This window comes from Gekko japonicus, unplaced genomic scaffold (assembly GCF_001447785.1).
Source record: "Gekko japonicus isolate JY-2015 unplaced genomic scaffold, Gekko_japonicus_V1.1 scaffold552, whole genome shotgun sequence".
NCBI classification, from domain to species: Eukaryota; Metazoa; Chordata; class Lepidosauria; order Squamata; family Gekkonidae; genus Gekko; species Gekko japonicus.
Window position 1 is genome coordinate 792,870 of NW_015167552.1, and position 15,553 is coordinate 808,422.

At 45.0% G+C, this 15,553-nt stretch overlaps 1 protein-coding gene across 1 annotated transcript in view; it reads right to left on the reverse strand.

The window, feature by feature from the left end:
• Positions 1–15,553, reverse strand: part of RANBP17 (RAN binding protein 17) — a 306,660-nt gene that overhangs the window by 278,189 nt on the left and 12,918 nt on the right. Inside the window, exons 5-8 of the mRNA XM_015413703.1 lie at positions 9,653–9,718; positions 8,456–8,560; positions 7,038–7,203; positions 1,778–1,851 (exon numbers count right to left, since the gene is read on the reverse strand). Of these exons, the coding sequence (XP_015269189.1) occupies positions 1,778–1,851; positions 7,038–7,203; positions 8,456–8,560; positions 9,653–9,718 (411 nt within the window). The remainder of the gene's footprint in view (positions 1–1,777; positions 1,852–7,037; positions 7,204–8,455; positions 8,561–9,652; positions 9,719–15,553) is intronic.

A 15,553-nucleotide genomic window follows, 5' to 3' on the forward strand; every position in this document is an offset into this window, starting at 1 on the left:
ACAAGTCGCGGAAATTACCCAGTCCTGGTCAGCAGGATAAGGTAGGATGCTAGGTGACCGGGAAATTGCTCACCTAAGTCCCAAAACTCAGCATCACATTTCATTTTACATGTGACTGCCATGGAGACATAGAGCCATATGACAGCTGCAAGTTTCCCATGGCAACGCAATTTAGAAACGGCAACCCTGCCTTCCAAGGCCCGCGCTGTCTTTCCAACTCAAAACAGCCCCAGGGAGGCATTATTAGCCCCATCAGAGGGCTGCATGTGCACTGAAGTGGCCGGGGGGGGGGGGGGGGGGGGCCCCCCCCCTCCTCCCTTGCACCATAGCCCAAACCAGAATCAGGCCCCTGCAGTATCTCTAAACTGAGTTGCCACATCCTGCTGGTATCCTCCTGCAAGTTCTTATTGGGACTACATGTTAAAAGCAACATGTGTTTTGGGCCTAAGGTTTGGTCAACACGTGCATCAAGATCACTGCAGGATCATCGCTTCAGATGACAGGAGAAAGCTCACATTTGTGAGAGTTCCCCTACAGAAAACACTTGCTACAAGTGCAAAGCTCGCACTGTGGGAAGAACCCCCCCTCTATCTCTCTGATGTCCTGTTGTTGTTTTTTAACTTGCTGGGATTTTTCTCATGTGGGGAAGGAACTTTAGAAAATTAATCCCCTACCTGGAGCTGATATAACGCTGTCGACTCTGATCCCGCAAAATTTTACCACCTCATTATGTTGCACGTGGTGACCGTGTCTCGAGAAACTGTGCTATCAAATTTCTTATCATGGAGAAAAAAGGAATGCCTGTTCCGGTACTTCCGGCATATATTTGTTAGGGGAACTGTCAGACATGTTGCTTTGGGTGAAGGACTGTACAATCACTACAGACTCTGAGAGAGCAGCCGTCCCCGTTGCGAAATCTGTGCTTTTAGTCATATGAACATTCTGCAAAGTCGTGACTGAGCAAGGCACAGGGTGACCACCCTGCCATCTCAGGACAGGACTGCCCAGCGCTGAATAGGGCTGCCAAGTCCCCCTGGGGGGCGGATTTCCCCCCGCTTTGGAGGCCCGATTTCTGCCGCCGCGGAATTGGGCCCCGGGGGAAACCCTACCCCGGAGTGCATGTCAGCTGGAGGTGACGTGATGACGCCGGGCACGCTGGGGGCGGGGCCACAGCCATTTGAGGGGAAAACTCTACGCCATCCGGGAGCCCCCTGCCGCAACAAAAAACGGACTTGGCAACTCTAGCGCTGAAGTCCCACTGATTTCAATCTGAACTAGATGGGCTCAGATTTCTCCACACTGTTATTTATTTTATTTTATTTATTCAAATTTATAGCCCGCCCTCCCCGCAAGCGGGGTCATGGCAGCTCACAAATAGGGCACATATGCCAGTAGTTAAAACAGTGAAAACAAAATAAAACCAACATTTACAACAACATAAAGTGCTCTGGATGTTACAAAAGATCTTCAATGACAAGATGGTATCCTGGGAATGTTAGTCTCAATTCAGTGGCATGGGTTCCACGCGGTATCATAAATAACTTGTCACAGGGCCATCGCACCCCACGATGTTACCTAACAGATTTCAATCTGAACTAGATGGGCTCAGATTTCTCCACACTGTATCAGCGAATACATGGCCGCAGGAGTGCAGTTTCAGGTCCACCCACCATTTTTTGGCTTTATATGTTAAGTAAACGTGTACCGAGACAGACGATAACTTTTCAGAAAGCACTGCCTTCTTTGATCATTTCATGGTTATTAAAGACGTACTTACTAACTGCGACAGCATTGAAGGGAGGGAATGATACAGATCAAAAAAGAGGTCCAAAGTCTCTGGCTCCAGGAAGACTAGGTAGGGAAAAGTAAAAGAGGAATTTGTTTACTTTGTTTCATCAAAATGTTCTCGGAACAGTAAGTGACAACCATGCTTATTTAAAAGGCCGAGGGGGGGAATTAACCATTTAGAGTCTAATGAACACAAGCATGACAGCAGTCCACCAGCTACAAATAAATCATAGACAAAGCATAAATGACCCTAATAATAAAGGACATCTAATTACACTACAACCTTTCATACAAATTCTACTAGTTCTGCAAAGAATATTTAAGCCCCTGCACTCTATTGCTCATCCTTGCTTGACTGAGTAGTAGGATTAAAAAAATGGAGGAAACGAGGTTGCAGATACAGAGGTTGCAGACTCTCCTCGAAGTTACAGGAACTTCCATAACCTCTGTAGTCTTTCTACAAAGTGAGGGAAATTCCTGCGAGAGGGGGGCTGTGACATCACTTCCGGGTATTCACATCTCAGCGTCAGAAGGCTTGCCAGGCCCAAAAGCTCCCAGGGTTTGCTGGTGCAGGGGTGGTTACTGGTTACCGTATTCCCACCTAGAGTTGCCAGGTCTCCCGCTATAGCAGAAGATATTCCACCAAGCTGGTTTCTTGAAATGGGAGGGTGCGGTGAATGAGGGTGCATACCGGCTGCTGGGGATGCGCACTGGCTCTACAACATCAGCACACCAGCATCACGCTGGCATGCCAGTCCCCATCCCCCAAATACCCCTGAGGGTTGCTGGCTGTGGCCTGGAAACCCTACAACCACCCCATGTTTATTTCTCTCATATTTACTGGTATTCACAGTCCCTTTGGGCTGCTCCTCCAGCACCTTGTTTTTCTCCCTTTAACTGTTTTCTATTGCCCATAAGCATGTAATATTACACAGCCAGAGATTCCACTGTGAACATGATGACATCATAATGCTATGAAGCCAATCAGATCTGGCTACGTGATAACGTCTCAAAGGCAATTCAGAGAGAAGGCAGGAAACACGGCTCTCACTTTGAATGGGGGGAACACCTATGACCTGTAGCCATGCTTGTAACCACACCCACTCAAAAAAAACCCCAAAACGGTGAGATGAATTTTGCAGTGTTCACACAAAACCTGTATTCTTAAGTCTCAGGTCAGCACTAAAGTCTATGCCTGTTGCCTTTTCAGTAAGGCCTCTTTGGTTCAGAACCCTTTGTCAAAACACAAGACAAAGAGGCAATTAAACCATATCACATCTCTTTTTATGCTCTGTCCTGTTGGCTGTCAGAGTTGTGTTCAAGTTCAGATACATATACAGAAAGCTCACAGACCTATTCCATGTTTTCCAATATACTACATTCAAATCAATAGCCAAGGCTTTGTATTGATTTCACAGCTTTAAGAGATTTCCATTATAAGAAGGCCAAGGCAACAGGCTATTTTGTGACATTACTATTAGCATCCTTTATTTATAGAATTTTCTGCAAAATATGCAAATTTTTATCCCGAAAGAGTTGTGTTAACCCTGAAAGTTCACACACAACTGGTAATATGGAGCTTCCCTTTGAAAGACTCACTTTTCAAATTATATACTACTACTTTAACTACTACAACTGCCCACACCTCAAATTTAAACGTATCCAAGACTTTTTTATTTATAATACATCATAAGTAGACATAGATTAAAGGTGAAATTCAGTTGCCAATCTGCCTACACCCAAATTTCTTAGACTGGCTTCTTGGGATAACATTACACCCAAAATTCAGGGGTTTACCACAATATGGTCTTCCACCGTAACAGCCCTCACTAGACACTTGGCAGCAATCTTAAGAAAATCTCAAGAGTAAATCCCATTTCATTCAGAGGAGCTTATGCTCAGGAAAGTGGTCTTAAAACTTCAAGCTTTGTTTCTAGGTGTCCCAACAACAGCAAGACCCAGCCAAGGCCATGAAGCACACGGCAAACAGGTAGAACCTAACCAGTGAGTACCAGTTAAATATACCCAACAGTCCACAGCAAGCATCATCTGGTCAGAACTCTCAAATCTGCTAAAAATGTAAATCACCTACTCAATATGGACTCTGTGAAGGTTTCAAACTAGAACCTGGTGCCCTGATGTTGCATTACCACACAATGACGGTGCAAATCCAAATATAGGCAGCTTTTAGCTCTTAAAGAGCTCTGTACCACCTACAAGTTCCAGAATAGGTGAAATCTCAATACCAGCTGCTGGAATGCCGGATAAAGTATTGCTTCCTTGTTAAATTGTCCATCCCCGGTAGGGTTGCCAGCTTTGGGTTGGGAAATTCCTGGAGATCTGGGGGAGTAGAGTCCGGAGAGGGCAGGTTTGGGGAAGGGAGGGACCTCAGCAGGGTATAATGCCATACACCTCCCAAAGCAGCTGTTTTCTCCATGGGAACTGATCCCCGTCACCTGGAGATCAGTTGAAATCCCAGGAGATCTCTAGCCATCACCTGGAGGTTGAAGTTACAAGATTACGGGACAGGCTGAACTTCGTAGGAAAATAACCGTGATATGATAACAAAGTCGTGTTTAGGGGAAAATGTATCTTCTTTAATTATCCAGTGAGTCACAAACCATTAAAGCTGTTTCCTTTGAAATAAATTGGCCTCAAGTCTTTCTGACGGGACAGCGCTCCATAGACCGTTTCACTCACGGTTTCATCAGATGGGACCTTACCCCTTTTCGTAACTTTCCTGCAACTTTTTTCCCGTTCTTTCTTCCTTTCTAGCTTACATCATTCCCTAAACACGACTTCGTTAACATATCACGGTTGTTTTCCTACGAAGTTCAGTGCCCCCTGGAGGCCGGCGGCAACCCTAACCCCCCCCCCCCCCCCCCTTTTTTGCGCAGTCTTTTTCTCTTTTTCATTTACATCTCTTGGGAATAAAGTTTCCGGAGTCAATTGCTGTAAGACGCAATACCAGCAATTCACTCTTAGAGACGGCAGGAGATAAAGCATGCAAAAGACATGTGATATAGAAAGACCCTCACTTTAGAAATAGACGTAGAGTGAAAACAACCACCTTCATCTTTGCTATTGTCTCTTCAAAGTGCAAGAGGGTATTTTTATGAAGCTGTTCTGCACACAGCAGAGCACTCTTTGGGGGAAAATTCACAGAACAGTTTACGCTTTATTTCTTCCCAAGGAGGAAAAGGCATCACCTATAACATAGAACTCCTAATACATCAATGGAAGATGACTTCAGTGACAGCGGACATTACGTAAGAATTACAGTGTTACCACAGGATTTATTGGTCAGCCCTAAGTGTTTGGATTTCTGTGTCTGGTTGTGGCACTGTTACTCAGCTACAGGAACTGATGAATGTTTCTACATTCCAAGAATGCTGTATTACTGATACTTTTTAAAATACCAGCCTACAGATAAAGAACCAGTAAGAGAACTGGACTATTAGAGCTGGGTCTAAGCCCCCACTCTGCCATGACGCTCACTGGGAGACTCACAAAAGCCAGTCGAATCCGACTCTAGGGGGCGGTGCTCATCTCCATTTCCAAGCCGAAGAGACAGCGCTGTCCGAAGACGTTTCCATGGTCATGTGGCCAGCATGACCAAACACCAAGGCGCACGGAACACTATTACCTTCCCACTGAACCGGTACCTATTTATCTACTTGCAATTTCTTGCTTTCAAACTGCTAGGCTGGCAGGAGCTGGGGCCAGAGATGGGAGCTCATTCCATCACGCGGCACTAGGGTCTCAAACTGCCGAACTACAGACCTTTCGGTCTGCAGCGTCTTAACCTCTGAGCCACTGCAGACTTAGGTCAAGCCAGTTTGGTGTAGTGGTTAAGTGCGCAGACTCTAATCTGGGAGAACCAGGTTTGATGCCTCACTCCTCCACTTGCAGCTGCTGGATGACCTTGTGCAAACCATAGTTTTGTTGGAGCTGTTCTTGAAAGAACAGTTCTCAAAAGAGCTCTCTCAGCCACACCTACCACACAGTGTGTCTGTTGCGGGGGGGGGGAGGGAAAAGGAGTTTGTAAGCCACTCTGATAGTCCAAGTGAAGGGAGGGGTATAAATCCAATCTCTTCTTCTTCTTCTTCTTCAATCACACACACTCGGTTTACCTTATCTCAGAGGATGTTGTGAAGATAAAATTCAGGAAGGGAAAACTATAGATGGCACCCCAATCTCTTTGGAAGAACACTGGGATAAAAATGTCATAGATTACATCAAAGAGGAAATTTTAAAAACCCAAGCAGCTTCATGACCTGTGTTTCTGGACTTTTTATGTTGTGTATGGTACAGCTTTTATTTACTAATTTACTAGAGAGAATGTAAGCAGAAATCTGTCTTTTCTCCCCACCACCACCGCCGCCATGATAAGTTTCCTACAATAGCCTGCATAGATAAAGCAGGCAACATTCTTTGTGAACAGGGAAGACCTAGGAGTGACATCAATCAGAAGGTAAGGTAAAGGTAAAGGTTCCCTTGCTCGAAAGCCAGTCGAATCCGACTCTAGGGTTGTGGTGCTCATCTCCGTTTCAAAGCCGAAGAGCCAGCGCTGTCCGAAGACGTTTCCGTGGTCATGTGGCCGGCATGACTAAACACCAAGGCACACGGAACGCTGTTACCTTCCCACCGAAGTGGTACCGATTTATCTACTTGCAATTTCTTGCTTTCAAACTGCTAGGTTGGCAGGAGCTGGAACTAGAGACGGGAGCTCACTCCGTCATGCGGCACATTCGGGTCTCGAACTGCTGAACTACTGACCTTCCACAGCCTGCAGTTCAGCGTCTTAACCACTTGAGTCACCGCAGCTCCTAATCAAAAGGGCTGCAAGACAAATTTATCTTGAACGACAACTATAAGAGAGTGTGTAATTGGACAACAGCCTGAACCAGCTGAGAGAGCATGACCGGCCCGAGGTCACCCAGTGAGCTTCCATGGCATGAGAGGGGATTCGAACTTGGGACTCCCAGACAATAGTCCAGCACTCTTAACCACTATATCACATTGGCTCTGTTTAGTACTGACCATGTTTTCTACTGACCAGGAAGCCGAATTTCACGGCTATTTCAAGGCAAGGCGAATCTGCTATCCAGAGCCTCGTCTTACAGCTCACCCTCCTCCTCCTCCCTCCCGGCTTCAAACCCACTTGCAAGAGCATCGCAGCCTCTTCTGGAACCCAGCCCGGAGCCTGAAATGCACTCTTTTACGCAATTAGCCTTGCTCATTCTTACTTGATCTCCAGTTGGTTGGAATCTGTACCGTGCATAGATCATCTGCAGATTCGTCTGCTGAACTGCCAATGAAGTCAAAATTAAGACAATTGAGGACAAGTTTCAAAAGGTGCATTGCTAAATTTTGCTGTTGCTGATCCTGGAGATTTAATGGTTTTGCCAGCATCTACATCCAAAGAAACAGAAAAAAAGCATCAGTAGCATGCCTGTTTTTGAACACGCTACAAATAACTTCTCTCGCTGTACCGAAAACAAGCCTAGCACCTCAGTACAAATGATCACATTTCCCAAACCCATCTTTATGGACAAAAACTGATTAAGTCAATAATGTATAAATAGGAACTAGTGAACTAGCCGGCTTGCATCAAGTAAAAGCCATACAAAGTTGTGCTTACCCCTAGACACAGAAGTCTTAAGTCTCAGTTTTTAAACAGCTTATCCATACTGAATTTGTTAGAGCCAAGAGCAAGGATGTCAAGTAGCCTGACCAATCGCAGCCTACTTGTAAGACAAATCACTAGCTGTATTATGACATCACAGCCAATAATATAAAGGTTTAGGAGGAGGAGCTACATATTAATAGTGATCAAGGCAGCTCCTTAGGAAAGCCACATCAGACAGTCACTGGGCTGTATCTTTGGTAGAGATCTGCTCGATTAGACCTCAGCCAAAATTGGTGGGGAGGAGAAGGATAATTTTTGTTAAAGATTTCTGCTCACCAAAAACAACCCCCTTTCAGCAATTGGAGGGGCATAAACAGGATTAAATGTCAATAGTAGGTGAATTACAATAGCAGATGTGATTGGATTTAGGTGAGATGTGCAGAGGGGTAATAGGCGTGGAGAAATCAGCATTGGTAATGAGACAGGAAACCTAGGTCTCGATTCAGTCCAGGTGGATGCATCCTCTTGAGCTTCATTATCAATTGCAATTCAGCAGTCTCTCTTTCTAATCTCCCTTTGAAATTCCTATGCAAGAGAACTGCTACTTTTAGGTCAGCAACTGAATGTCCTGGAAGGTTAAAATGTTCCCCCACTCAGCAAGTGCTGAGTCCCTCTCCTATTCACTTCTATGAAGACAGCATGTCAATGAACTTAATAGAACCATGCAGGTAGCAAACTTTGCTTCTCTGTACCCTTCACTGACCACAACTTCTTGCCTAAGTCTAAGTATTTACCTATGCCTGCTTCAGCAGCTCTGTCGAACTGTCACCCCCAAATGCCCATGTATACCTGACTGCATATTCCTCATGACATTGGGTCAGAGGGCTTATTTGATCAAAAGGACAATAGCCCAGCTAGACGCCTGCTAATCTTGCCCAGCAGCAGCAGCACATGAGCCTTTTATGTAGTACACTGGTAAGGAAATCTGTGCAGAAATACTGTACCTTTATTATACTAACGAGCAACTGGGCCTACCTCTTTCAGCAGAGAACATGCCAGCATCAAAATGTCTTTTAAAGTGGTATCGCGGAATGAGGTAGCTATTTTTCGATGCTTTGATGAAGGTCTGGAATAATCAACCTGGGGGGGGGGGAATACTATTACTGAAGGACTAATACATCTTTGTTTGGACTTGCTACAACATATTACTAGCATGTAAACTAGCAGACATAAATAACAGTGTAATAGCATTTTTATGCCCTGACCTGGACGGCCCAGGCAAGCCCAGCCTCATCAGATCTTGGAAAGCTAAGCAGAGTCAGCCCTGGTTCGTATTTGGATGGGAGACCACCAAGAAAGTCCAGAGTTGCTATGCAGAGGAAGGGAATGGCAAACAACCACTCAGTCTCTTGCCTTGAAAAACCTGCGGGCAATGTTCCCTCTAAGCTGTGGAGTCCTGTGAGCAATAATTCTGCTTTGTGAGCTACTGGCATTGAAGTTGTGAGCGGGCGATTTGGCTACTGCATAAATTCGTTCACTCTGGAGCCCTCCTTCCTGAGCCAAGACAAAAATGTGTGAGCTGGAGGCTAAAAAACTGTGAGCTAGCTCACACTAACTCAGCTTAGAGGGAACACTGCCTGCGGGGTTGCCATAAATTGGCTGTGATTTTACTTTACACACGGAGAGCATTTTTAATGTCCTTCCCCCCCCCCCCGTTCAAATGTTTTCTTTAGTCTATCTACGTTTGTACCATTATTTCACTCCACCCTGTTCTCTGTTGTGTCAAACTGGCAATAGATACGTGAATACGGAGTACAGGGTAGCATCCATATGATGCATAAGACTTTGAAGGAATTACTTTGGAAGGTAAGTTCTCTGGAATTAGATGAGGCAAGAGAGTTCCAAATGCAGGTAATAATTTAGAATACAAGTAAATTATCCAAGAGCACTGCAAAGATAACAAGCAATAAAGAGGTGCTAGAATAATTTCTCTGTCCTTTTTACAGATTAGAACTAGTTCTAGTAAATATAGTACTGTTCCCTTTTACCCTCACTCAGCCGATATCAATGTTATCTATTTCTAAACCTCATTCAACACCAAAATGCTTTGTTTTCTTAAGCTGTTAAGACTTTTTGCAAACCAGATTCCTGACTCAGCCCTTCCCCTGCACCACAAGGCGCTCCAACAACTCTCAGGCAGTATCACAAAATTATCTTAAGAAATGTACTTACAAAGTTCACTTCCTGAGTCAGTTCTGAAAGAATCATCACTCCTGTTATGCAGTGGTCCACAGTCCCCTAAAACAGATATAAACACAAGTGTTCGTGTTCCAATGAGAAAATTTTAGGCGGCTATCTTTCCAGACCTCAGCCTAGACATATGCAAGACAAAAACATGCATTTCTTCAAAACAGTTTAGACCTTTTAGTTTTCCAAGCTACATATGGCTACTTCATATTGAGAACATACTGGATTGGCTGGCTTTCATCAAAAAAGACTCTGATGGCTGTAACGGCCAGCTTGAAGGAAATGCAAAGCAAAACACAGGTGTTTCTTTAACTACATTAGTACCAATGAATACTCAGACCAGAACTACTCCATGTGCATGCCTGTAACAAAGATGGCAGAAGCGACACTTTCTGCATCCAAAGCCAGTCTCAATAGTTAACAATTTAGAACAATGTGGGGGGGGGGTGTGTGTGGAAGTTTTCAAAGTATAACAACCTGTGGAAATTCAATCTATTCCCAGAAAAATCATAGTAGTACAACATGGTCTGGGGCCAGCACAACTTAAGAAGAGGAGTTGGATTTATTCCCCCGCCCTTCACTCAGAGTCTCAGAGCGGCTTACAATCTCCTTCCCTTCCCCTCCCCACAACAGACACCCTTGTGAGGTAGGTGGGGCTGAGAGAGCTCTGAGAAAACTGCTCTTGAGAGAACAGCGACTGACCCAAGGTCACCCAGCTGGCTTCATGTGGAGGAGTGGGGAATCAAACCTGGCTCTCCAGATTAGAGTCTGCCGCTCTTAACGACTACACCAAACTGGCCGCCTACTCCCATATGAACCTACCTGACCACCACAATCACCTTCTGAGGTCCTGCTTTGAGTGTTCCTACCTTCTGAGAGGGGCTTTTCGGTTGTCGCACAAAGACTGCAGCATCCTCATGGATATTCATCTGTCCCTCCCACTTTTATCACTGTCTTCTGCCAGCAGTTAAAGACTTTTTTTGTTTCATCCAGCGTTCCCACAATACTCTCTCCTTCCTCATTTTCAGTTGATGTTTCTCTGTTGTGTGTGTTTGTGTTCTGGTTTTTGACTTGTTTTTTTTTAATGGGTTTTTAATACTACTCTGTTTTTAATTGTTAGCCACCTTGGTGGTCCTGATGGGGGAAGAAGGTAGGATATAAATTTTGTAAATAATATAACAATAAATAAGTACCATGAGTGCTAGTGGTAATGTGGTTACAATGCTGCATCTAGATTAGTTTCAAATCTCTTCATGACCATGAAGTTTATTAGGTGACCTTGTACCTAGTCACTATCTCTTCTGCCACTCTAGCCAGTTTGGTGTAGTGGTTAAGTGCACGGACTCTAATCTGGGAGAACCGGATTTGATTCCCCACTCCTCCACTCGCACCTGCTGGATGAGCTTGGTTTTAATTGTTAGCCACCTTGGTGGCCCTAACTGGGATGAAGGACGAGATATAGATCTTCTAAAGAACTATTCAAGTAGTCTATATTCCTATGAAAAGATGATCAGACCACGTTCACAAACAACCTAACCACACGCCAAAATGTACTTTAAAAGTTCGGTCAGAAAGACTGCTAAACCATTTAAGAAAATTAAAAAACGATTATCTAAATTGTAAGTTCCCAAACTTATTTGGCCTACCACCAAAAGGCGGCTTTAGATAGGTCCTGGACTCTTATTTCTTTATGCTTCCACTGCCCCTTTATTTGTATTCAACATCTCCCTTTGCTAGGTGATCTTCTCTCAAGACACCGGTACAGCAAAATTTGAATCTCTAGAAAAACCTTCCTCTGCAGAAAGCTGCTTGTTAGCAATATGATATTGGCCGAGGTTCCTCAAGGTATGGACACTTAAGCTGGAGGAAGAATTCATCACACTGAAGTGCTGGAGGTACCAGATAGGATATTTTTTTTAGATTCACCAGAAAATATCACAGGCTAGGCATGTCTGCACAAGAGACACAATACAATCCCCCCCCCCCCCAAGTCCCTAACACAGACTTGGTCACGTTGTCTCCCAAACAAAGAGATACACCTGGACAGCTCTGGTTCTTAAGGACCTACCAAACACCATCACACCTAGTCCATGTTTAGGCTGGGCATAATCCCTTTTAGGAGACAGTGGGCGTTTCTCTCACGGCTTGGTTGGATCACCCCCGCGTTTGTGAATGGGAAGGTTGTGAGCATGTGCCGGGTTGAAAGGATCAGAGTGGGCCACCTCTGTGCATGCAAGGGAAGGGAAAGCTGCCTTCCACTCATTCAAACCACCGGTCCATCTAACCCCGGTTACTGGCTACTCTGATCGGCAGCAGTTCTCCAAACTACTTCACAGACAGCAACAATCAACCCCCCCCAGGAACTGCCAGCAGGCACCGCTGCACTAGGCAAGACATACAACATCTACTAATTTTAAAACAGACGTTCTTTTTTAACTTGATGAAAACCCATGACCTTACTAAGCCCAAGACTGATATTTCTTGGACTCACAGAATCAGAGTTGGAAGGAGCCATACGGGCCATCTAGTCCAACCTCCTGCTCAGTGCCGGATCAGCCTAGAGCATCCCTGACAAGCGTTTGTCCAGCCGCTGCTTAAAGACTGCCAGTGAGGCGGAGCTCACCACCTCCCGAGGCAGCTGATTCCACTGCTGCACAACTCTTACTGTAAAAAAGTTTTCCCTGATATCCAGCTGGTACCTCCCCGCCCTTAATTTAAACCCATTATGGCGAGTCCAGTCCTCTGCTGCCAACAGGAACAGCTCCCTGCCCTTCTCTAAGTGTAAAAGGTAAAGGTAAAAGCCAGTCGAGTCCAACTCTAGGGTTGCGGTGCTCATCTCCATTTCAAAGCCGAAGAGCCAGCGCTGTCCGAAGATGTTTCCTTGGTCATGTGGCCGGCATGACTAAACACCAAGGCGCATGGAACGCTGTTACCTTCCCACCGAAGTGGTACCTATTTATCTACTTGCAATTTCTTGCTTTCGAACTTGAGCCACCGCAGCTCCACCTCTAAGTGACAACCCTTCAAATACTTAAAGAGAGCAGCCTCCACTTCTCCAGACTAAACATTCCCAAGTCCTGCAGCCTTTCCTCATAGGGCGTGGTTACTACAAATCAACGTGTTTCTATTTTAATAGTCAGTTCAGCCCAGTATAAGAAATATGGCTTTGCTTCTTTCCTGAAGGAATTTAATTCTGTGAAGGAAGACTCTTAAAGCAGCAAAAGTTTTGAGCCTGAACCTCCATTATTAATGAACTAGCTACTGCAAACTCACACTGCAAACATTTAAATAATAAATGTAAAATCAAATTACATTAATAAAAGTAACTGTAAGAAAGCGACAGTATTTTCCCCGTATTCGTTTTTAATAAACAGAAAGACCGTTTCTACTGTTCTTTCCTAACGATTTTAAAGTGCAGCAACTGTAACCTATCATTAGATTTTTTCCCCCCTTTCAGCAAAAACAGAACACAAGATAACATGTAATGGCAGACAATTTCATAAATGCAAAACAAGGACTGGATCAAGTGTACGGTGGGAGGAGGGGTTCTCAATAGGGTTGCCAAGTCTATCTTCGCCGGGAGCGGGGGGCTCCCAGCCAGTGTCTTGTGCGCGCGCAGCACGCACATCACCCGGAAGTGACGGGAGGACACCAGGCACGCTGGGGGGCGGGGCCACGGCCATACAAGGGAAAACCGTGGCCCCGCCCCCAGCGTGCCCGCGTCACTTCCAGGTGACGCGCACGTCGGGGTGGAGTTCCCCCCGGGGGGACTTGGGATCCCTAGTTCTCAAGGTACTGCCCGCCAATGTTTTGTATGACGTTCTATGCATCTTATATGTTCAATATCTTACTTAACACAAAGTTGTACGATACTGATGTGTTCTTGTTTTGTATCTATGCTGTAATAAACTCAATAAAAAATTTAAAAAAGGAAACTGGGCAAGGCCAGATGGGGCTTTTATCTAGCCGGGCTTCTGATCAGCCATTTGAGATCTGATTAGTTGTGCAGATTTTTACAGTTGCTTTGACAGTCGCTGTCATCACAGCGTGAGTCTCTTCACTATCCCTGAAGACAAGCTATGCGTATGCACAAAAATATTTTAAAATATGTTCATTTTTTTAAAAGGCATCCTGCTAGACAGCTTCTGCCTGAAATGCTGAAACATTACTATTAGAGTTAGGCCAAACCCTGATGCTTTGCAGTTGGGCCCACCTTCTATGGTGGTCATTTTGTGGTTGTGCCCACCGCCATGCGTCAGCATTCTAAAGGCGCCCACAGTCTGGAGAGTTCCCAACTAGGACTGCGGAGCCCAAAGTTCACATTCCCGCTTGCCGTGAAACTCATTGGGTGAACTTGGCCCTCACAGCCTAACCTATGTCAATGGGGATGCTGTGAGGAAAAAGCAGAGGAGGGATGTATACTACCCTGAGCTTCTTGGAGTAAGAATATAGATACGCAACTTGGAGCACTAAAAATGGCTAAATTATTAGTTACAAGATCATCATTATGTGTTCACTTCATTGCACCATTATTTATTCCTCCAACATTACTCAAGAGCAGTTTGGAAAGACAAAAACAGTGAGGTACTGCAGATGGCAAGAGTCAGAGCAGCCAGAAAAAACTCAGCACACCACTTTGGCACTAGGGTTGCTCCAGGAGATCTCCCGCTTTCACAGCTGATTTCCAGCTGACAGAGATCAGCTCCCCTGGAGAAAATGGATGCTTTGAAGGGTAGACTCTATGGCATCGTACCCTGCTGAGGCCCCTCCCCTCCCCAACCACCGCCCTCTACAGGCTCCACCCCCAAAGTCTCCAGGTATTTTCCAATGCAGACCTGGCAACCCTATTTGGCATAAATGGTTTAGCTGCCACTATTAGGCTGCGGTCACACACCCTAAATAATCCACTTTCAATGCCCTTTCCAACTGGATTTTACCAGTTCACACAGTAAAATCCAGTTGGAAAGTACACTGAAAGTGGATTGAAAGTGGATTATTTAGTGTGTGTGACCGCAGCCTTATGCTGATTCTGCATTGACTTTCGTTGGAACAGAAATTCCCCTCTGCATTGCATGCTGCTTTCACTTCCTTTGATCATCCTTTGATCATCGGATTTTATCACACTCCATGCCACTTTCACTTTTTTCGATAATCAGATTTTTATGGTACCTTCTGCATAGATTTATGGCCATTCAATGGTGACATTGCAGCCAGTATAGCATTGCCCCGAAGTATCTGAATGTGGTTTTGAGCTGCACTTTTTCCTCCCAGTTGAGAAAATGTGGATCGAATGCTAGATGCAGAATTGCCCTTAGTTACTTCCTTACAAAAAAACTACTTAATCTAAACTGAGGTGATACATAAGTAATGCTACCAAGTCAATAGAAGCACACTCTGCCAGAAAGACAGATAATTCCTACGGTTTTCCTTTAATTCCCATTTTTTGCCCAACTTGGCACACAAATATTCTGCCTTTTCTATATGACAATTCTTTTTAAACTCTTGTATTGCACTGATGGCCAGACAGCGGCACAGTGCAACAGGATTGCCAACGTCCAGGTGGTCCAGAGATCAGTTCACCTGTAGAAAAAAAGCCACTTTGGAAGGTGGACTCTATCTCTCCCTTATAATAATTGAATAGCAACGTTCTATTTCACAACATTCTAAATTTGGCCCCTTTAGTGTTAGGCCGGAAGAACTGCCACTCAGAAGACACTGGCTGGGTTGACTGGCTGCTTTGTGCAGTCCCGCCCAGCGTTCCAAGGTCATTTGCATGTGGAAGCTGATTGGACTTCACTCCATTCCACACCTCAAACTCACACCCCCCCACAAGGCAGTTGGAATTTTCAGTTGCATAACATACCTCATAGGGGAGAGGAGAATGAT